Genomic DNA, 17,112 nt, shown 5'->3' on the forward strand with positions numbered 1-17,112 from the left:
TCTAGCCGGCCGGGGCGGGGCGGCAGGCGGGACCGAGGTCCCTGCGCACGCTCGGGACATGCGCAGTGCGGCGGCTGAGGCGCCAGCTGTCGATTTGGAAGTTCCGGGGAGGCGGCGCATGCGCGAGTGTACGCGTTGCCGGCGAAGAGGGGAGCCTGACGACTCGGAAATTTGAATACCACAGTAGCATGGAGTGTGACCTCATGGAGACTGACATCTTGGAGTCGTTGGAAGATCTAGGGTAAGACTGCCAGGGTGCGGGTCCCCTGAGCCGCACACCGCCGGCCCCCCGGGAACACCTCCTCCGCCCCGGTCGGGGACACCTGCCTCTGCACGCCGCGCCCGGTGGCTCGGGGACCCCAGTGCCACGTCCACTGTCAGCCCGGTCGGGTCGGGGCCCTCCTAGCGCGACGACCCGAGGCCTGCCCTCTGCTCCCTGCAGCCCGGTTACCCGCAGCGTTTGTCAGTCATGCGTGTCATTGTCTGGGCTCTGGGTTCTCGCCACCCCCCCCCCCAGCTTGTCTTCTTGCTCCCCATCCACTTGCCCTACCCCCCGCACTCTAGAGGTTGCCAAGAGTGGACTCTCTCTCTCTCTCTCTCTTTTTTTTTTTTTTCTACTTGTCCTCCAAACTTCCTGCTCCTCTCTTGAGCCCCTATTTCTACCCCACCCCATTTCTCTGGAAAAACAAACCAACCAACCAACCAGCCTCTCCTTTGCCCAGTCATGTCTGCATGCACTCCCGCTTCCCCAAGCCACATGCCTGCATCCCTACCGCTAGCCAAGCTCGCTTGTGCACCTAACCTGTCACTACTTCGTGGGAACCACTCCCTGGCTGTTGCCCCCGACAGTGACACGCTCCTCCTTGAGCCACCATCAGTCATCTTCAACCACCAAGTGCTTGTATGTGTGCCGTGCATTTCGTCTCTTTTGACAATTACCCAACCGTGATTTAGTACCCAGAAGCTGGGAATGGGGCTTCTGACCTCACTGGGCCACTGAGGTTAGTGGACTCTATTAAAACTTGAGAATTTAGAACCTGTTGGGCCAAGTGCGGTTCCAGAAACAAATTGTGGGATTAAATATTTTGTCTACAGGTGGATGGTGTCCAAAAAAAAACCACCTAGATTCAGCTAGCTGTATTTATAAAGTAACAGGTCCTTTATCAAAACCTTTCCCGAAGGTTTTTCCGTGACATGGAAACCTTTGGGCAGCTTTTCTTCAGGAAGGGACACCGTGAGGTTCTCAGAGTCTGTCCATTTAAGTAACTTGGCTGCCCTGACGATGGGACTTTTGGGGAAAAGAAGTGGTGGTGGTGATCCTCTCTTTTGTCAAATTGAACGACCCTTGTTCTTGTCATTGGAACTTGCTTTGGATTTTCATGAATATTCCAGACTTTAGGGGACTCGCTTCTTCGATAAGGAGATAGGTGAAAGGTCACATTCAGTAAAATGGTCTCTTTGGTGGACATCTCGGACTAAATTGCTCGCTCACATATAAATCCATTTTTCAGTCAGTTTTTTTTTTTTTTTTTTTCTTTTTGAGGAACACTTGAGCTATGGCAGTGTTAGGCTGATTATTTATGGGCGCAAAGTGAGGTGGAAGAGAAGTTCACACTGTGAGAATATGCTGTGAGGAGAACTAAGTAAGGCCCCCTTGGTTGGAAAGGACATCAAGTCCTAAAAGCTTCCTAAAAGAAATGACACGTAGGGTTAGCATGGAAGGAGTAAGTAGAATGAGAGGAGGGGGCCTTACTTACATGTGGTCACTCTGGTTGGGTAGACTTGCCTAACAACTCGTGATGGATGCTGTTTCTTCCCATTATTGTTCTTCTACCCTTTTAACTATATTTTTCTGGAGTACTAAAAAGTAATTGTTGCTATAATAATGGTTAATCAAGTAAATATTGGGGATGGATTGTAACGTAAACTATCAGATTTTCTGAAAACTTTGCTATACATTTTAAGCATAACTACTTAGTTTGGTGGCATTCAGTCATTAAAATTCAAGCTTAATTAATTGACATGTACTTTTAAAGGATTCACTGAGAAATACGAGAATTTAAATGATTTATCTTTTATCTTCAGTGTCGCAGACAGTAGGAATTCAATAACCACTTGTAGAATAAACTAACAAATTCTAAATGTGTAACACAAGGAGAGATTTCTAGGCATCGTCTCTTGATTGCAGTGTCTAAAAACATGTGCTTTTGAAACTAGGTGCCAGACTATATATAATCTGACTTTTTGTATAAGACTTTTTTACATTCCATTCAGTGTATAAACATAGGTGCATTTTGAGAGAATTAAATGTCATTTCTTTTACATCTCTATACTTCCAAACATCAAATTATCTTAAGTTTATTTAATGTTTCATCTTTAATAACTTCCTATGAATATCTCACTCAAAAGATAAAATAATCTTCTGGAGAATATGTATTTTAATATTACCTTGAAAATGACAGAATCTTTAGTTCTAGCTAAATTCTAGGTTGGGGCTCAGTATTAATATTGTCTTTTATGAATGTTTGAACATTTAATAATATTTTAAAATTATGCTTCAATCACTTTCAAAGGATTAGGATTCGGATGCAACAGTTCACCGAGACATCAACTTGCCAGCAATTATTAATCATTTAAATTATTCCAGACATTTCTCTGGGACTAGTATGTCTTAATAGTCTTAACTGTCATTAAATATAGAAAAAGGAAATAAATGATTAATAGGAGGGTTTTTGCTTTTAAAGTAAGTCATTAAAAAAACTAACCTAATTTATTTCTGGAAAAATTTCTGGAAAAGGTAACTTAACTTTTATGTCTGAAATCGTAAACTATAGTATAATCAACTATCATTTGTCAATGTGGTTTTAATATTCATTTCACTTAAAGTAAGAAAATCTACAGTAAGAGCTCTCAACAAATGTATAGGAGTTGACATAATTTAGTAGTATATATGATTTTCTTAAATATTTATATATATTCTGAAGGGTTGAAATGCAGTTACATTGTAGCTTATTTTTCTAATAGATTTTATTAGATTAAATTTAAAATTTAGATTTAATTTTCTATAAATTTTATTTACATTTGCAAGTTTGCAAATTGGTCATCATAACTTATGAAATTGTTTCATCATAGAAATAATACATAGATATAGTGTTTATATAAAACATTAGGTGTGATTTTATATTCTTCTGAAGTATAATTTTTTACTTACCAGTTACAAGGGTCCATTGTTGGAAGATGGTGCTCTGTCTCAGGCAGTCTCTGCTGGAGCCAGTTCCCCCGAGTTTACCAAACTCTGTGCTTGGCTGGTGTCTGAATTAAGAGTGTTCTGTAAACTAGAGGAAAATGTGCAAGCAACTAACAGTAAGTAAACATTCAGTTTTAGGTGCAAAATATAAAAATAAAATTGGGGTATTGTCAGTTTAACATTATCAGTACTGAACTTGAAGTTTTAAGTTCTTTGTAAATGTAAAAAAAAGTTTATAAAGAAACCCAAATACTCACAGGATATAGTTGTGCAACTACTAAAACACTGTGGATGTTGAAAAGATCTTAATATTAAGATTCAGAAATGGGAGACAAGTATAGCATATGTGAACTTTCCAGTCTTTGTGAAACATGACTTGAGTTTTTAAATCAGTGGCTAGAACTGGCAACTAGGATATTCTTAGATTTCAGAAGTACATATAGTATATACATGCATTATAGTTTTGTTATACATGGGGAGAAAGAGAACACTCTTAAGAAGTTAGGAATGTTATCAGTACATCCATCACAACCAGATTTATGGTGTTGAGATCGGTTTTATATTTGCCAATTTTGTTATTGTATAAGCACTAGTTTGTTGACTCTGCAAAAGAGACAAAAGCTTGGAACCCAACACTCCACCATCTGGTTCCCTCCTACCATAGGTAAAACCTACAATAGGAGACAAAGAAAAATGCTCTCTTATTAACTTTCCCTCATGGAGAACTAAACACATAATCCCGTTTTTCTCCCTCCACACAGAATCCTGTTTTAAAGAACTCACTTTCTTGCGTGTTCAGTATATATAATGTACACATTAGTTGCAACCAGTTCCAATTACTAAGGACACTGTAGTGTAACAGTAAGGGTAGCAGCAGCTTACATTAATTGAATGATAAAAGTACTTTCCATGTGTTAACTCACTTAAAACTTGAGGCAGGGAAGCACAGCTAGGTTAAATGTGTGAGTTGAGGTCACACAACCAGTACCTGATATACAGCCAGAATTCAATCCCAAGCAGTCAGGTTTGGGACCCAGTGCTCTAAATGCTGCCTCTTGACCTAACATTTCAGAGATTGTAGGAACTTGTGAAAACACCTGTAGTAAATGAAATCCTGGAACGCCTTTGTTCACATGAAAACATAGGAGCCAACATACAAAACAAATAGCAGTGTACCTGTTTAGTTGACGTTAAGAAAGATTACTTTTTGCACAACTCTTTCTTCCTCTTCCCCAGCTGTTTCTAAATTTCTGTGGAATTTGAGTTCACAAAACAGTTTACAAAACATTGATAATACAGCCTTCCCATTTTACAGTTGAGAAGATGGACCCAGGTCAAATGACTCTTTCAGAGTTTGTTAATTTTTGCCTGTATGTGATAGACAAACATCAGAATAGTAAGGAAGAAATAGCATTATTTCTCCTTGGTTCACCTGATGAACTCTGTATTTAACATATTTGGGAATACAGAACTGTAAGTCATGTTTGCTAACTTAAATTTAACCTCACTGGGAATATTAGGCACAAATGAAACAAGTGGAGATTAGTACAGTCATTAAATACTTGGCTTTGTGGTTCACAGGGGGAGAAAGTCAGGGAGTGCATCAGTACTTGGGGAAGGTTTTATCAAGGAGCAAGACCACTGGGCTTTGGAGACGTGGGATTTGATAGATGAAGGGAAAGTATAGAGTATATCAATCACGGGGGATAACTTAAATGAAGGCACAGAAGTAGAAATAACACTGTTCTTGGGACAAGGAAGAGATTGGCCTAGTACAAATAAAATATCTGTGGAGGTAAAATTTAACTACCACATACATGTCATAGGTACTACTGCATAGCAATATGTAGGGAAGGCGAAGCAGAGGGGCTATAAAGAAATCTTTCAAGGCAGATGATTAAATTAGATGGAGTAGAAATTAGGAGACCATTAAAGATTCTCAAATAAGGGAATAATGTAATGAAAACTTCTTAAAATTGACAGTGGTATGAGAAAGGGTGAATTAGAAGTCAAAGTAACTTGTACTAGGAAGATCCTATTAAAACTTTCAATTTATATATAACTTTTATGCTAATAGGAAAAATAATCATTTTTATTCAATAAGGTTATTTTAATTCTTAAAAGGCCCGAGTGAAGCCGAAGAATTCCAGCTTGAGGTGAGTGGGCTACTAGGGGAGATGAACTGTCCATATCTGTCACTGACATCTGGGGATGTGACCAAGCGCCTTCTCGTTCAGAAGAACTGCCTCCTTTTGCTCAGTAAGTTCATGGCTACTAGAATGTAGCTATTATTTTTTATTCATATTTTTATTTATATTTGACTAATAAACTGGCTGCTATAGTACTGTGTCATTACCGATTTAATTCAGAATGCTACTTAAAGGAAACTATTACATTTCCAACTTAGAGCTAATGGTAGGCCTATGCACTGGTAACAGCGTTGTTTTATAATTACTACTCTTTTATCATTTAACTTTGCTGGTATTATTGTGCTTCACCTAATATGACCAAAGGTAATGCTGAATGTTCAAGTGTGTGATCATTAAACCTTAGTGTTCTACACTGGAAGCACATTTTAAAATAGACTAGGAAGATAGTGTGGGAATAATGATGTTTTTTTAAAAATTAAGATGTTTTATAATGTGGATTTTTTTTGTAGTTGGGTAATTGTTCAGGGGTTTTGGTTTGTAAATATATCAAATTACAGTGTAAAATGTTCAAAATAGTATTTGAATTGTTCCTGTGCTTACTAATCATTCTGGGAAATAGATTGTTACCAAAACCCTTTCCTTCCATGTTTTTTGTATACTAACTACTATTTCTTTCTTCACCCTGAAAAACAGTAAGTAGACTCACAAATTTTATTGCCTTAAATGAACTCTCCAGTAAATAACAGGCAGTAGTCTTAACTCACAATTTTTGTAGCAGTCTGAGAAACACATTTAGATTAAGCTTTGGTTAACTGAATATTACAGTTCTTACTAGGACAAACACAGTTCGGAGGGTTTTTAAAATACTGTCTTTACAACTATACTGGTTTCTGAAAAATGAGACAGCTCCAATTTTGAAGGTTCAGTATTTAAAGAATGTATTCATTGCCATTATACCCAAGCACTGAGGTATTCCAGGATCACTTACATAATTTCCCCTTTGTTGAATGATTATGGGAAGGGAAGGTAGGCACATAAGGTCAGATACTGCTTTAAATAGTGATTTATTGCTGCATGTTGTTCTTATGCATGCATTTAGTATCCCTCAAATTGTGTGAATTTCATACACTCTTCATTCCTCTTTATCTTTGCTTCTGCTGTTTCCCCTTTAAAATATTCCCCTCAGGATCGCTGGGTGGCTCAGCGGTTTAGCACCTGCCTTTGGCCCAGGGCACGATCCTGGAGTCCCGGGATCGAGTCTCACGTCAGGCTCCCAGCATGGAGTCTGCTGCTCCCTCCTCCTGTGTCTCTGCCTCTCTCTCTATGTCTAAAATAGATAGATAGATAGATAGATAGATAGATAGATAGATAGATAGATATAGTCACATAAAATATTCCCCTCAGTTTATATTTTCTGTCATGCTACTATTTATGTGCTCATTCTCTATTCGCTCTGTATAAATATTTCTCATGTTTCCAAGTATCAGTTGTCGTCTCTTGATGCTATAATTTTACTTCTTTCTCCAGCGCCTTTTACCTTATTGATTTGAATCTTCTAATATGTTGTATTCTGAGGGGGAAAATAATCAATCTCATTAGAATTGTTAGTAAAATAGAGTAGTCTTTGAATGAGTGGCTAAAAAACTCTCCTGTGTCCGGTTAAGAAGTTTTGCCTGTCTGGTTGTCAGATTATTTCCCTTAAGTAAGAAAAAAAGTCGGATATCGGAGTTCCTAATAGATGAAGAATTATTCATCTTTAATGCATATATTCCTTATTCCTAACTAGATTGTCAGTAGAGATCATTTGTTTTGTTTGTTTTATATGATATCTCCAGTGCCCTTCTTAGTACTTTGAACACATCAGTAACAGATAATGTGTTTTAATGGTAATTATATTGGTAAACTAATTTTGTGGGTGCCTGAGATTATGATGTTCCAAATTTAGAGAACCAATTTATAAAATCATGAGTTTCTAGAACAGGGGTTGGCAAACCTTCTCTTTAAAGGGTAAAACTATAAATATTTTCAGCTTCGCAAGGTGTAATATCCTTGTCACAACTGTTTAACCTCTGTTGTGGTAGCATGTACCAGCCATAGAGATTCTGTAAATGAGCATGGGAGTGTTCCAGCAAAACCTTGTTTAGAAAAACAGTGGTGATTTTCATGACAGTGGAACTTTACTTTTTTGATCTTTTAACTCCTACGGTTTGTAGTATAGAACACATTAAGATGTTATCAAAGTCCTGTAGAATGACCTTTCCAGAAACTTAACTGTATTTATTGTTCCAGCATTACACCTTGGGGGTAGGAAATGAGATATTCAAGCTGGTCATTCTTTCGAACTTTTAATAGGACTTAGGGGCCCAGAAAATTTTTTTTTTCCAAAACTATCTTTCTAATGTTGTCAGAAGGCATTTGACTGTCATATAACCTGAAATCCTGAGGTCCCAATGGTTATTAATCATCTTTCCTAAAACTTTAAATGTCCTTGGGAAAGTTAAAGGAATAAGATTGAATATTTATACCTTCATTACAGCCCTCATTATACCTGGCTGAAATCAACACAGGAGGGGATAATATTGATACAAAAGAACTCTGCCAAGAAAAGATTAGAAAGTTTTGTTGATGTAGTTTTTCAAGGGAGTTGGGGAGTGGTGAGAGAAAAAGAAAGGTAGGGGGAAGGGAATACTGAGAAGAACATAGATGGAAGAGGGTTTTCTCTAAACAGCCAGAGAGGGTGGTATTAGGCTACTGGAAGCCAAGAGAGGAGCTTTGGGGAGTTTTGTGTCTTCCCCCTTTTGTAAGTTAAGTTTTGACCACTTGAAAATGTTTCCTGCCAGTTCTGAACAACTACCTAAGTATTGGAAGGTAGGAGAGCAAGAGAGTTATATCACTGGTGCACGTCAGTGGTGAGAAGTAAAAAAATAATAACAACCAGTTCCAGTTGTTGCTGAAGATTGGCCACTTGCTACCTTTTGTAAATTTGTTAACAGATGCCAACCCCTGTTCTAGAGTTCCTGAATAGTGGGATATTCGAAACCATATTTTTAGATGTGATCTACCTTGATACTTTGGTTTCAAAGAAGAATCACTTTTATTTTTAAATTGCCCTTTAAACATACACTGATTAAATAACCTGAATTACAGAACCAGTTTATATGTTATGTCATTTGCAGGTAAAAATGGTTTTCTTTTCTTGTTTTTATCCATTCTTGCAGCTTTAAAAGTTACATATTCATTAGGTCTATAGAGTTGTGACTCCAGACTTATGACTATTAACTGTAGCTGTATCTCATTTTGAAATCTTATTTTGTTTACTTCAGCATACCTCATCTCAGAACTAGAAGCTGCCAGAATGCTCTGTGTGAATGCTCCTCCAAAAAAAGCTCAAGAAGGAGGCGGTAGTGAGGTCTTTCAAGAGTTGAAAGGCATATGTATTGCTCTAGGAATGTCCAAACCTCCAGCCAATATAACTATGTTCCAATTCTTCAGCGGGATTGAAAAAAAAGTAAGACCTTTAGTACCAGATTGTAGTGTATTAAAGGCATAGTTCTACATTTGTTTGAAATGAATCAAGTTAATTTCTCTTAATGGGAACCTAATGTGCATATTATTAATTGTTACTAAATGAGTTTTGGGTTTGAATCCTATCTGCCTTAAAGAGAAATTAGTATTTTACTTTTTTTTTTTTTAACTTGTTAGCATGTTTCTTTTTCAAAAAGGAAACTTTACACTTTGATTTATAAGCTGAAATAAGCTAGGTATAATGTAAAAAGAATGTAGACTTAAGTCCTTTTTAAAATTTTATCCTTGAACTTTTAGGCAATTAAATTTTAAGGTCTTTAATCATTAAATGTTGCCACCCTCCTTTCCACTGACTGGACAAAAAAGGTTGTAAACGTTTTTGGTTTTTAATCCAGTCACTATGAATCTTACATGTTTCAATTGGCAAACTAGTTTTGTTGACTGCTAACATACTCTAGTATGTGAAAATAATTCAGAATTATTTTTATGCCACGTGTGGCAAACTAGGTTTGTTGACTGCTAACATAATCTGGTATGTGAAAATAATTCAGAATTATTTTTATGCCACACATTAGCTGTTAAGAGGTTTTTAAAATATAATTGACTAGGAATAAGCAATTTTAATAAATTAATGAATATAAGAGAATGTTGTTTGTTGTAGCAGCGTTATTCTCTATATGCATATCTGCTGGACTCTTAAGAATTGGTACATTTGCATTGTGGGGTAGGTGGATGCCACGATGCACAATTTTGGCTGAACTCTACAGGGGAGCAGCACTGTATCCATAGTCCATATTTTTCTGTTCATTCATCCATTCAGCAAATACACATTGAGTGCCTGCTGTTACCAGGCACTGTTCTAGGTACAGTGAAGGAATCATGCTTCCATAGGCACGTGAGGAGTGGGACAAGTGAATGTCTATATCGTGTGGGTCCTGTACATTTTCAAACATCCTCCACCTTTGCCTCTGTCAGGAATCTTCTTTTGATGGCAAGATATGATGGGAATTGGGAAGATGAGGATATGTTGTACTTTTAGATTTGTTGTTCATTCATTTATGTGTTTGTGTCAGTTAAAGGAGACATTAGCAAAAGTTCCACCTAACCATGTGGGAAAGCCGTTATTGAAGAAGCCAATGGGACCAGCTCACTGGGTGAGTAGCAGTCGTCTTAGGTAATCTTAGTAAAGAACCATCTCCCTATCTAGTGATAGTGATACTTAGAGCTTGTCCTTTTTAAGTTACATTTTCCAATAGGTAGTTTCCTAGGTGGACATTGTTAGAGTCATTTTTTTGAATCTGAAGATTTAGTCAGAATAATTGTATTTGTCTAAGATTAGAAATACTTATCTCATAATTTATAAATATATCACATAGCTGGTAAAAAGAAATTGAAGTTCAGTATGTTTCTAATTGCCAAATGGGTTGCCTTCAAGCCAAAAAAGTCATTGGACTAAACTTTACACAGAGAATTAATAGGAAGGCCAAGTGAGAATTCTCTACTTAATCTTTATTATGTTTTGAGACGTTATTTAGCCTATCATTTCATCAACTTAAAAAGTTATTATGACTTTTTATATTATATTAAGTAATTTGGTACTAAGTGTTGAGGAATTAGTTACAAATGAAACAGACACAGCCTCTGCCCTTCTGGAACAGGGGGGTGGTCAAGCACATTTAAATTCTAACTGATCTTTTAAATTTCCTTTTTAGGAAAAAATAGAAGCAATTAACCAAGCCATAGCCAATGAATATGAAGTTCGGAGAAAGCTGCTAATAAAACGTTTGGATGTCACTGTCCAGTCTTTTGGCTGGTCTGACAGAGCTAAGGTACATATTAAATATTTTAAAAGAGCAGAATATTTATAGTCATGATCCTTAAACATTCCTAGCACAGTTTAGATACAGTGGAAACTACAAGAGAAATGCCTAGGAGACACACATCAGAATTTTTCTTTAGTGAGTTGCTAAGTACCAGTTTTTTTCTTTCAGCAATAATGAAAACACTTTCTTTTCAGCTTTTTAATATCTTTTAACAAAACCATGTTTTAGGGCAACCCCGGGTGGTTCAGTGGTTTAGCACCTGCCTTCAGCCCAGGGCCTGATCCTGGAGACCCGGGAGCAAGTCCCACGTTGAGCTCCCTGTGTGGAGCCTGCTTCTCCCTCTGCTTGTGTCTCTGCTTCTCTCTTTCTCTCTCTCTGTGCCTCTCATGAATAAATAAATAAAATCTTAAATAAACAAACAAACAAACAAACAAACATGTTTAGACCTTACTGGCAGTACTCGTTTGTAAGAGAAACAGAGAAAGTATTTGAAAATCACTAAAATACTAAATATCACTAAAATAATACATTTTAAAATTACTCACTGTACTTTAAGCTAACAATTTTATTTGCTACTTAAAATGAAAAATACTGGAGTTAGCAAGACCAAATATTACTAAGTATTTATAGAGAATCGGAAAACCTGGTAGGACTTCAGTTTTATTCAGATTAAATAAGATAATTCAAGTAAAGATCTTGGTCATTAAACAGATGTTTATTAAATATCTACTGTATGATTGGTGATGGGGAAGTAATTGGCACACATGACTAATTTGACCTCCTCAGGACCCTAAAATGGAATTCATCCTTGAACTATGGAGAGCATGGTCCAGATGTGTATTACATGTTCCCTTAATTTTAGTTAATTGACTCCAAAAAGTTTTTTTTGTAGTTCTCCAGTTATCTTGCTAATAATGTTATTTTCACCTAAACTCTTTAAACTTTAGCACAGCCCTGTTTGGCTGCTAAATTGTTGGGGAAGGTATTTATTGAATTACACTATTTCAGCATTGGAAAGGGATGTTAGATACCAGTTTTTTGTTTTTTAAGATTTTATTTATTTGAGAGAGAGTGAGCAGGAGTGGCAGGGAGAGGGAGAAGCAGATTCCTTGCTGAGCAGGGAGCCCAACATGGGGCTCTGATCCCATGACGTGAGCCAAAGGCAGACACTTAACCGACTTAGCCAGTTGTCCCTAGAGATCAGTCTTAACTCCCCTCATTTTGCAACTGGAAAAAAAAAAAACCAACCCAGAGACCCTGTAAGTGGGAGGCTTTGTCTGGGATCTCACAGCTAATCAGGAGCAACACAGGGAGCAAATCACTCTCTCCTCTGGCTATCCTGTAGGAAATGCCAGTCCTTCTTTAAGTTAATCTCTGATAGAAACAACCATTATCTTTTTTTTTTTTTTTTTTTAAGACTTATTTATTCATGAGAGACACTGAGAGAGAGAAGCAGAGACACAAACAGAGGGAGAAGCAGGCTCCATGCTGGGAGCCTGATGCAGGACTCCATCCGGGACTCCAGGATCATGCCCTGGGCAGAAAGCAGGTGCTAAACCACTGAGCCACCCAGGGATCCCCTCAAAAAACATTATCTTTGATAGAAATAGTCATTTCACTCTCAGCATGGTTGATATACTTCAACAGGAACCTGCACCTCTTAGCTAGAAAACTACTGACCTACTGACGGTGTCCCGCACCGACTGAGGCATTAACACACAGTGGTTCTGGTTTTGGCCCTGCCTTTACTGGATTGTATCGCTGGCCTCCTGACCCACTATGTGTGAACTTCCATTTCTCTCCCCATTTCTGACATCTTTAAAATGCTGTGTTTAATCGAGGTGATATTTAAGATCCTTTTGAACGTAATATACAATGATTTTATGAACTATATAAATATATTAGAGAAGATAAGAACTATACAAATTATACAAATTATTTGTTTCATCTAGTGGAATTTATATATTGATAATCTCATTTTGAAACTTGGTTTTAAATCACTTTCTAGAAATACCTTTGTATGCACAAAATGAACTTGTTTCATATAATGAAATTTATATACTTACATCAGTTTGAAATTGCATTTTAAATCAGTTTCATTTAAAACACTAAGCTCTCTTCTCAAAGGTGTTTGTTTCCATTCAACAAACATTGAGCACTTACTGTGGGTACAATGAGTAACTATGAGAAAGAAATACATGACGTGTTCAGGAAACTTTCCTCCAGACACTGTGAAATAACAATCTCTTTATCCTTTTAATTATTAAAATTTTTCCAAATAAGTTATGGATCGTCGCATTGTCTTAAACACAATAGCTATTTTCATTTTTAGTATTATGTTCCTTTGTCTGTTTGTACAACCATAATAAGCATACCTTTTTACATCCTTTTTTACATAATTTAATCAATATTTTTGAGTACCTGCATATAACTGACAGACTTACCAAATATTTTTTGTCTTTGTGCTTATTTTACTGTGTATTGTAGCTGTTGTTTCCAAGATTTGATAGGAGATTATTATTTCTCATAGTTCAGGTTAATTTACATTTATTGATTCCTATCTGGAAAACATTTCTTAAATTTGTTCAAACTTTATTTTCTCATGTGTGAAATTTCTTTGTTCTTTGCTCATTTATCTTTAATGGTCTTGTGTTTCGCACACATTTAAGTGGCGTGCCCAGGTGTCCCAGATTCCCATTGGTTTGTCTCTCGGGAGCTTGACAGTCTTAATCATTAACTCTTACTAAATGGTTAAAGTAGACCTTTTTTTCTTATTACTTACAATAGAGGAAAGTATTACATGGGAGGGACCACTTTGGAATATATGTACCCTGTTAACCTAATTAGTACAAATTAACCATAGCTAACACTTTTTATCTCACTGTAAGCAAAGATGGGAAAATTCAAAGGCAAAATTATTGAAATAGGTTTACATCCTTATATTTAAATTGATAAAATGAGTATGTTTGATCTGAGACCGATGGCAGGGGGAACATTTTTTACCTTTTGGCCCCACAGTCCTAAAGGGAAGCCCCTCTACCCTGTGTGTCCCCCTCCTACCCATCTCCCAGCATCATTCCTTGCTGTATCAGCAAGCCTGACAACTCTGTCTTAAGGTGGAACCAGGTAGAAGCAATGGTGAGTATAACCTTTTTTCTTCCTGTCTTAAGCCTAGTAACTATTATCAGCAGTCTTTAACTTACTTAATATCAGTGTTTCTATGTCGTTTTGAAAACTGACTTTTGTCTCTGGACACTTTGTTTCAACAGAGTCAGACAGAAAAATTAGCAAAGGTTTACCAGCCAAAACGCTCAGTCTTATCTCCTAAAAGTACTATTTCTGTTGCCCACCTTTTGGCTGCCAGACAAGACTTGTCGAAGATTTTAAGGACAAGCAGTGGCTCTATAAGAGAAAAGACTGCCTGTGCCATCAATAAGGTGATTAAAATATCTTTAATTTTCTTTCACATACACTTATTTCTATTTATAAAATACAGTAGTTTAAAATATCTTTCTTATCCCACAGGTGTTGATGGGCAGGGTGCCTGACAGAGGAGGTAGACCCAATGAAATTGAACCTCCACCTCCAGAGATGCCACCGTGGCAGAAAAGGCAGGATGGCCCCCAGCAGCAAGCAGGAGGCCGAGGAGGAGGGAGAGGTGGTTATGAACATTCCTCATACGGAGGACGAGGAGGTCATGAACAAGGAGGAGGGAGAGGTGGACGTGGTGGCTACGACCATGGTAGCCGAGGGGGAGGAAGAGGAAATAAACATCAAGGAGGCTGGACGGATGGAGGGAGTGGAGGAGGAGGTGGCTACCAAGATGGTGGTTATCGAGATTCGGGTTTCCAGCCAGGTGGCTATCATGGTGGTGGCCACAGCGGTAGCTATCAAGGTGGTGGTTATGGTGGTTTCCAAACATCTACTTATACAGGAAGTGGATACCAGGGTGGTGGATACCAGCAGGACAATAGATACCAAGATGGTGGGCACCATAATGATCGAGGCGGTGGTCGTGGAGGGAGAGGTGGTCGAGGAGGCCGAGGTGGACGTGGAGGCCAGGGAGGAGGTTGGGGAGGAAGGGGGAGCCAGAATTATCACCAAGGGGGACAATTTGAACAGCACTTCCAGCATGGAGGTTATCAGTATAATCATTCTGGATTTGGACAGGGAAGACATTATACTAGTTGAGGCTACAGAACCTTACATTTTGCTAGAGCTCAAGTAATAGAAACTTAGTTTCAGAATCCTGAGTCCAGCATCAGTTTTGAATTAATGTGAGACCACAGGTGGCAGGCAGATTCCTGCTTGGCATAAGTATTCCTAGGTCTTCATTCAATTCTGTTGGGGTTGTTGTTGTTTTCTTTTTTTTTTTTTAAAGGACTTACATAACTCAGTTTGTTTGAGAAACATCTCTCCTTTATATGAAGAATTTTCTAAAAGGTAATTAAAATTGCCTTTAATTGACCAGTAGACTAATTCCACAGTCAGAACATGCATACTTTTTGGGGAAGAAATTACTTGAATAAGTAGTTTTCAATAAGCAGTTTTGAAAATGAGGATTCTCCTAGATTTTTTTAGATTTACAACTAGGAAACTTTCCTCATATTAACAATCCATTTATATGTGTTTTCCTTAAAAGTATTCTAATGCCTATTTTCCAAGCACAGTTCTGCCCTGATTGGCTTTTTATTCAGAGAGATTATGCCACATTTGCTTCATTATAGAACTTTTAGGTCTGTTCCTATTAAATGAGCTCTTCTGCAGATAGCACATTCAGTAGCCTTATCCTTTCGGTGGAATACTGTACCATATGCTCAACTCTGAAAACCTTGAACACGGCCAAAATCCGTAAAGATTATAAAAGCAAACTAAGTTCTGAACCTATAGTACATGTAGGCATTTATATAGTATAGCAATTCAAACTGACCTGCATCCATTCAAAACAAGTTCCTCCTTAAACCTTATTTTTACTTGAAATCTGTTAGAAGAAACAGCAAACTGAAATTTGTTTTATGCACGAGTTAATACCACTGGCTCAGCAAATACAAGTTAGTTTGCTTTGGGCAGGAGACTTTTTTTGTAATGGAAGAAATGCACTACCAAGTAAGAGGACAGATTTTTGCTTAGTGCAGGAGGCCCTTTATTATTGCTGCAGAAAACAAAAGCCTGGCAGAGTTGATGTTTGACATTCTCCTTGACTGAAATCTACATGAAGCTTCTTGCTGGGTTTTTGTATAAGTAAACATTGTCAAGCTGTGAAAGAAAATGGCTGGAGGTGTGCTTTGTGTGAAAGGTGAGCAATAAAGTATCTGTATGTTCTCTCTCTGGTTTGAGTTTTATTTTAGCTACTTACAAAAACTGAATTAATGTGGATACTCATTTCAAGCTTATGAGCTAAGGCGTTTTGTTCCCCCCCAAAATTCTTGAGTGTTCCCTTAAAACGTAATTTGTAATGAAAGCTAACCCTTACCCTAAAACCTTAAGTAAATTGAAAAATACTTATTTTCAAATTTACCTTTTACTCTATCATTATAGCTACAAAACCTCACTACTCTTGTCTGGCCACAGGGTGTAGCTGTTGTTACACAATGTATTAGGCAAAGATAAATCAATGGCCCTAATCTTTCAGGTTTTTTTTTGGTTTTACTTTGTTTCTCCATTCTTCCTAAGAATGAGGGACATTTTTCTTAAAAGGAAGTAAAATGAACATATATGTTCATAGAAACAGATTTAGGATTTCCTTTTACTACTAATTTGGGCTTTATAAAGAATCAACTCATGTCTTAACATAGGATGGCAATATTCTATTTGCTATTGAGATAAGCGCGTTGTTTTGGTACTTAAAAACCATTTTGAAAGCCTACCTTAAAAAAAAAAAAAGAAAGAAAGAAAGCCTACCTTATCATTTTGTTAATTTTACCTGTTTAATAGATTTTTTTTTTTTAGCTAGCCTTTACCATTCTAAAATGTTTGAACTTGAAGACAATTTAAAATACTTTGATTTATCATTAAAGATTTTAAGGTCTTGAAAGTTGTAAGTATTAGTCTCTTTATGCTGTTAAATATGTCTAGTATGTATAGGAGTTTCCTGTTAGAGATAAAATTGTCAAGGTTTCGTATCTTAGAATGTATTCACATTTACCTTAGCATTTGCTTTAATCTGTTTTGTAACCAAAGAATCCACGATATATCATGAATATGTTTAATTCTCTTGACAAATATAATTGATTTATTTTTATGGTTAATAGATTGCTTTTCAAATTTGAGCATATAAGTGAGCAAATTATACATTTCTCCATGATGGCTCTAAAATTTGCATCTTCATTTTCTGCTTCAAACTAGAATTTTTCCCCCATTACAAACC

The 17,112-nt window shown here is 37.1% G+C and overlaps 1 protein-coding gene across 1 annotated transcript; it reads left to right on the top strand.

The window, feature by feature from the left end:
- Positions 1-65: 65 nt before the first annotated feature.
- On the top strand, positions 66-16,071 carry FAM98A (family with sequence similarity 98 member A). The gene is made up of 8 exons (XM_072770554.1): positions 66-241; positions 3,215-3,363; positions 5,372-5,506; positions 8,721-8,905; positions 9,996-10,076; positions 10,635-10,751; positions 14,015-14,182; positions 14,271-16,071. Exons 1-8 carry the CDS (start codon positions 189-191, stop codon positions 14,934-14,936), a joined length of 1,554 nt encoding a protein of 517 aa, XP_072626655.1. The 5' UTR covers positions 66-188; the 3' UTR covers positions 14,937-16,071.
- The last annotated feature ends 1,041 nt before the right edge of the window (positions 16,072-17,112 follow it).

Source organism: Canis lupus, chromosome 12 (assembly GCF_048164855.1).
Source record: "Canis lupus baileyi chromosome 12, mCanLup2.hap1, whole genome shotgun sequence".
Taxonomy (NCBI): Eukaryota; Metazoa; Chordata; class Mammalia; order Carnivora; family Canidae; genus Canis; species Canis lupus.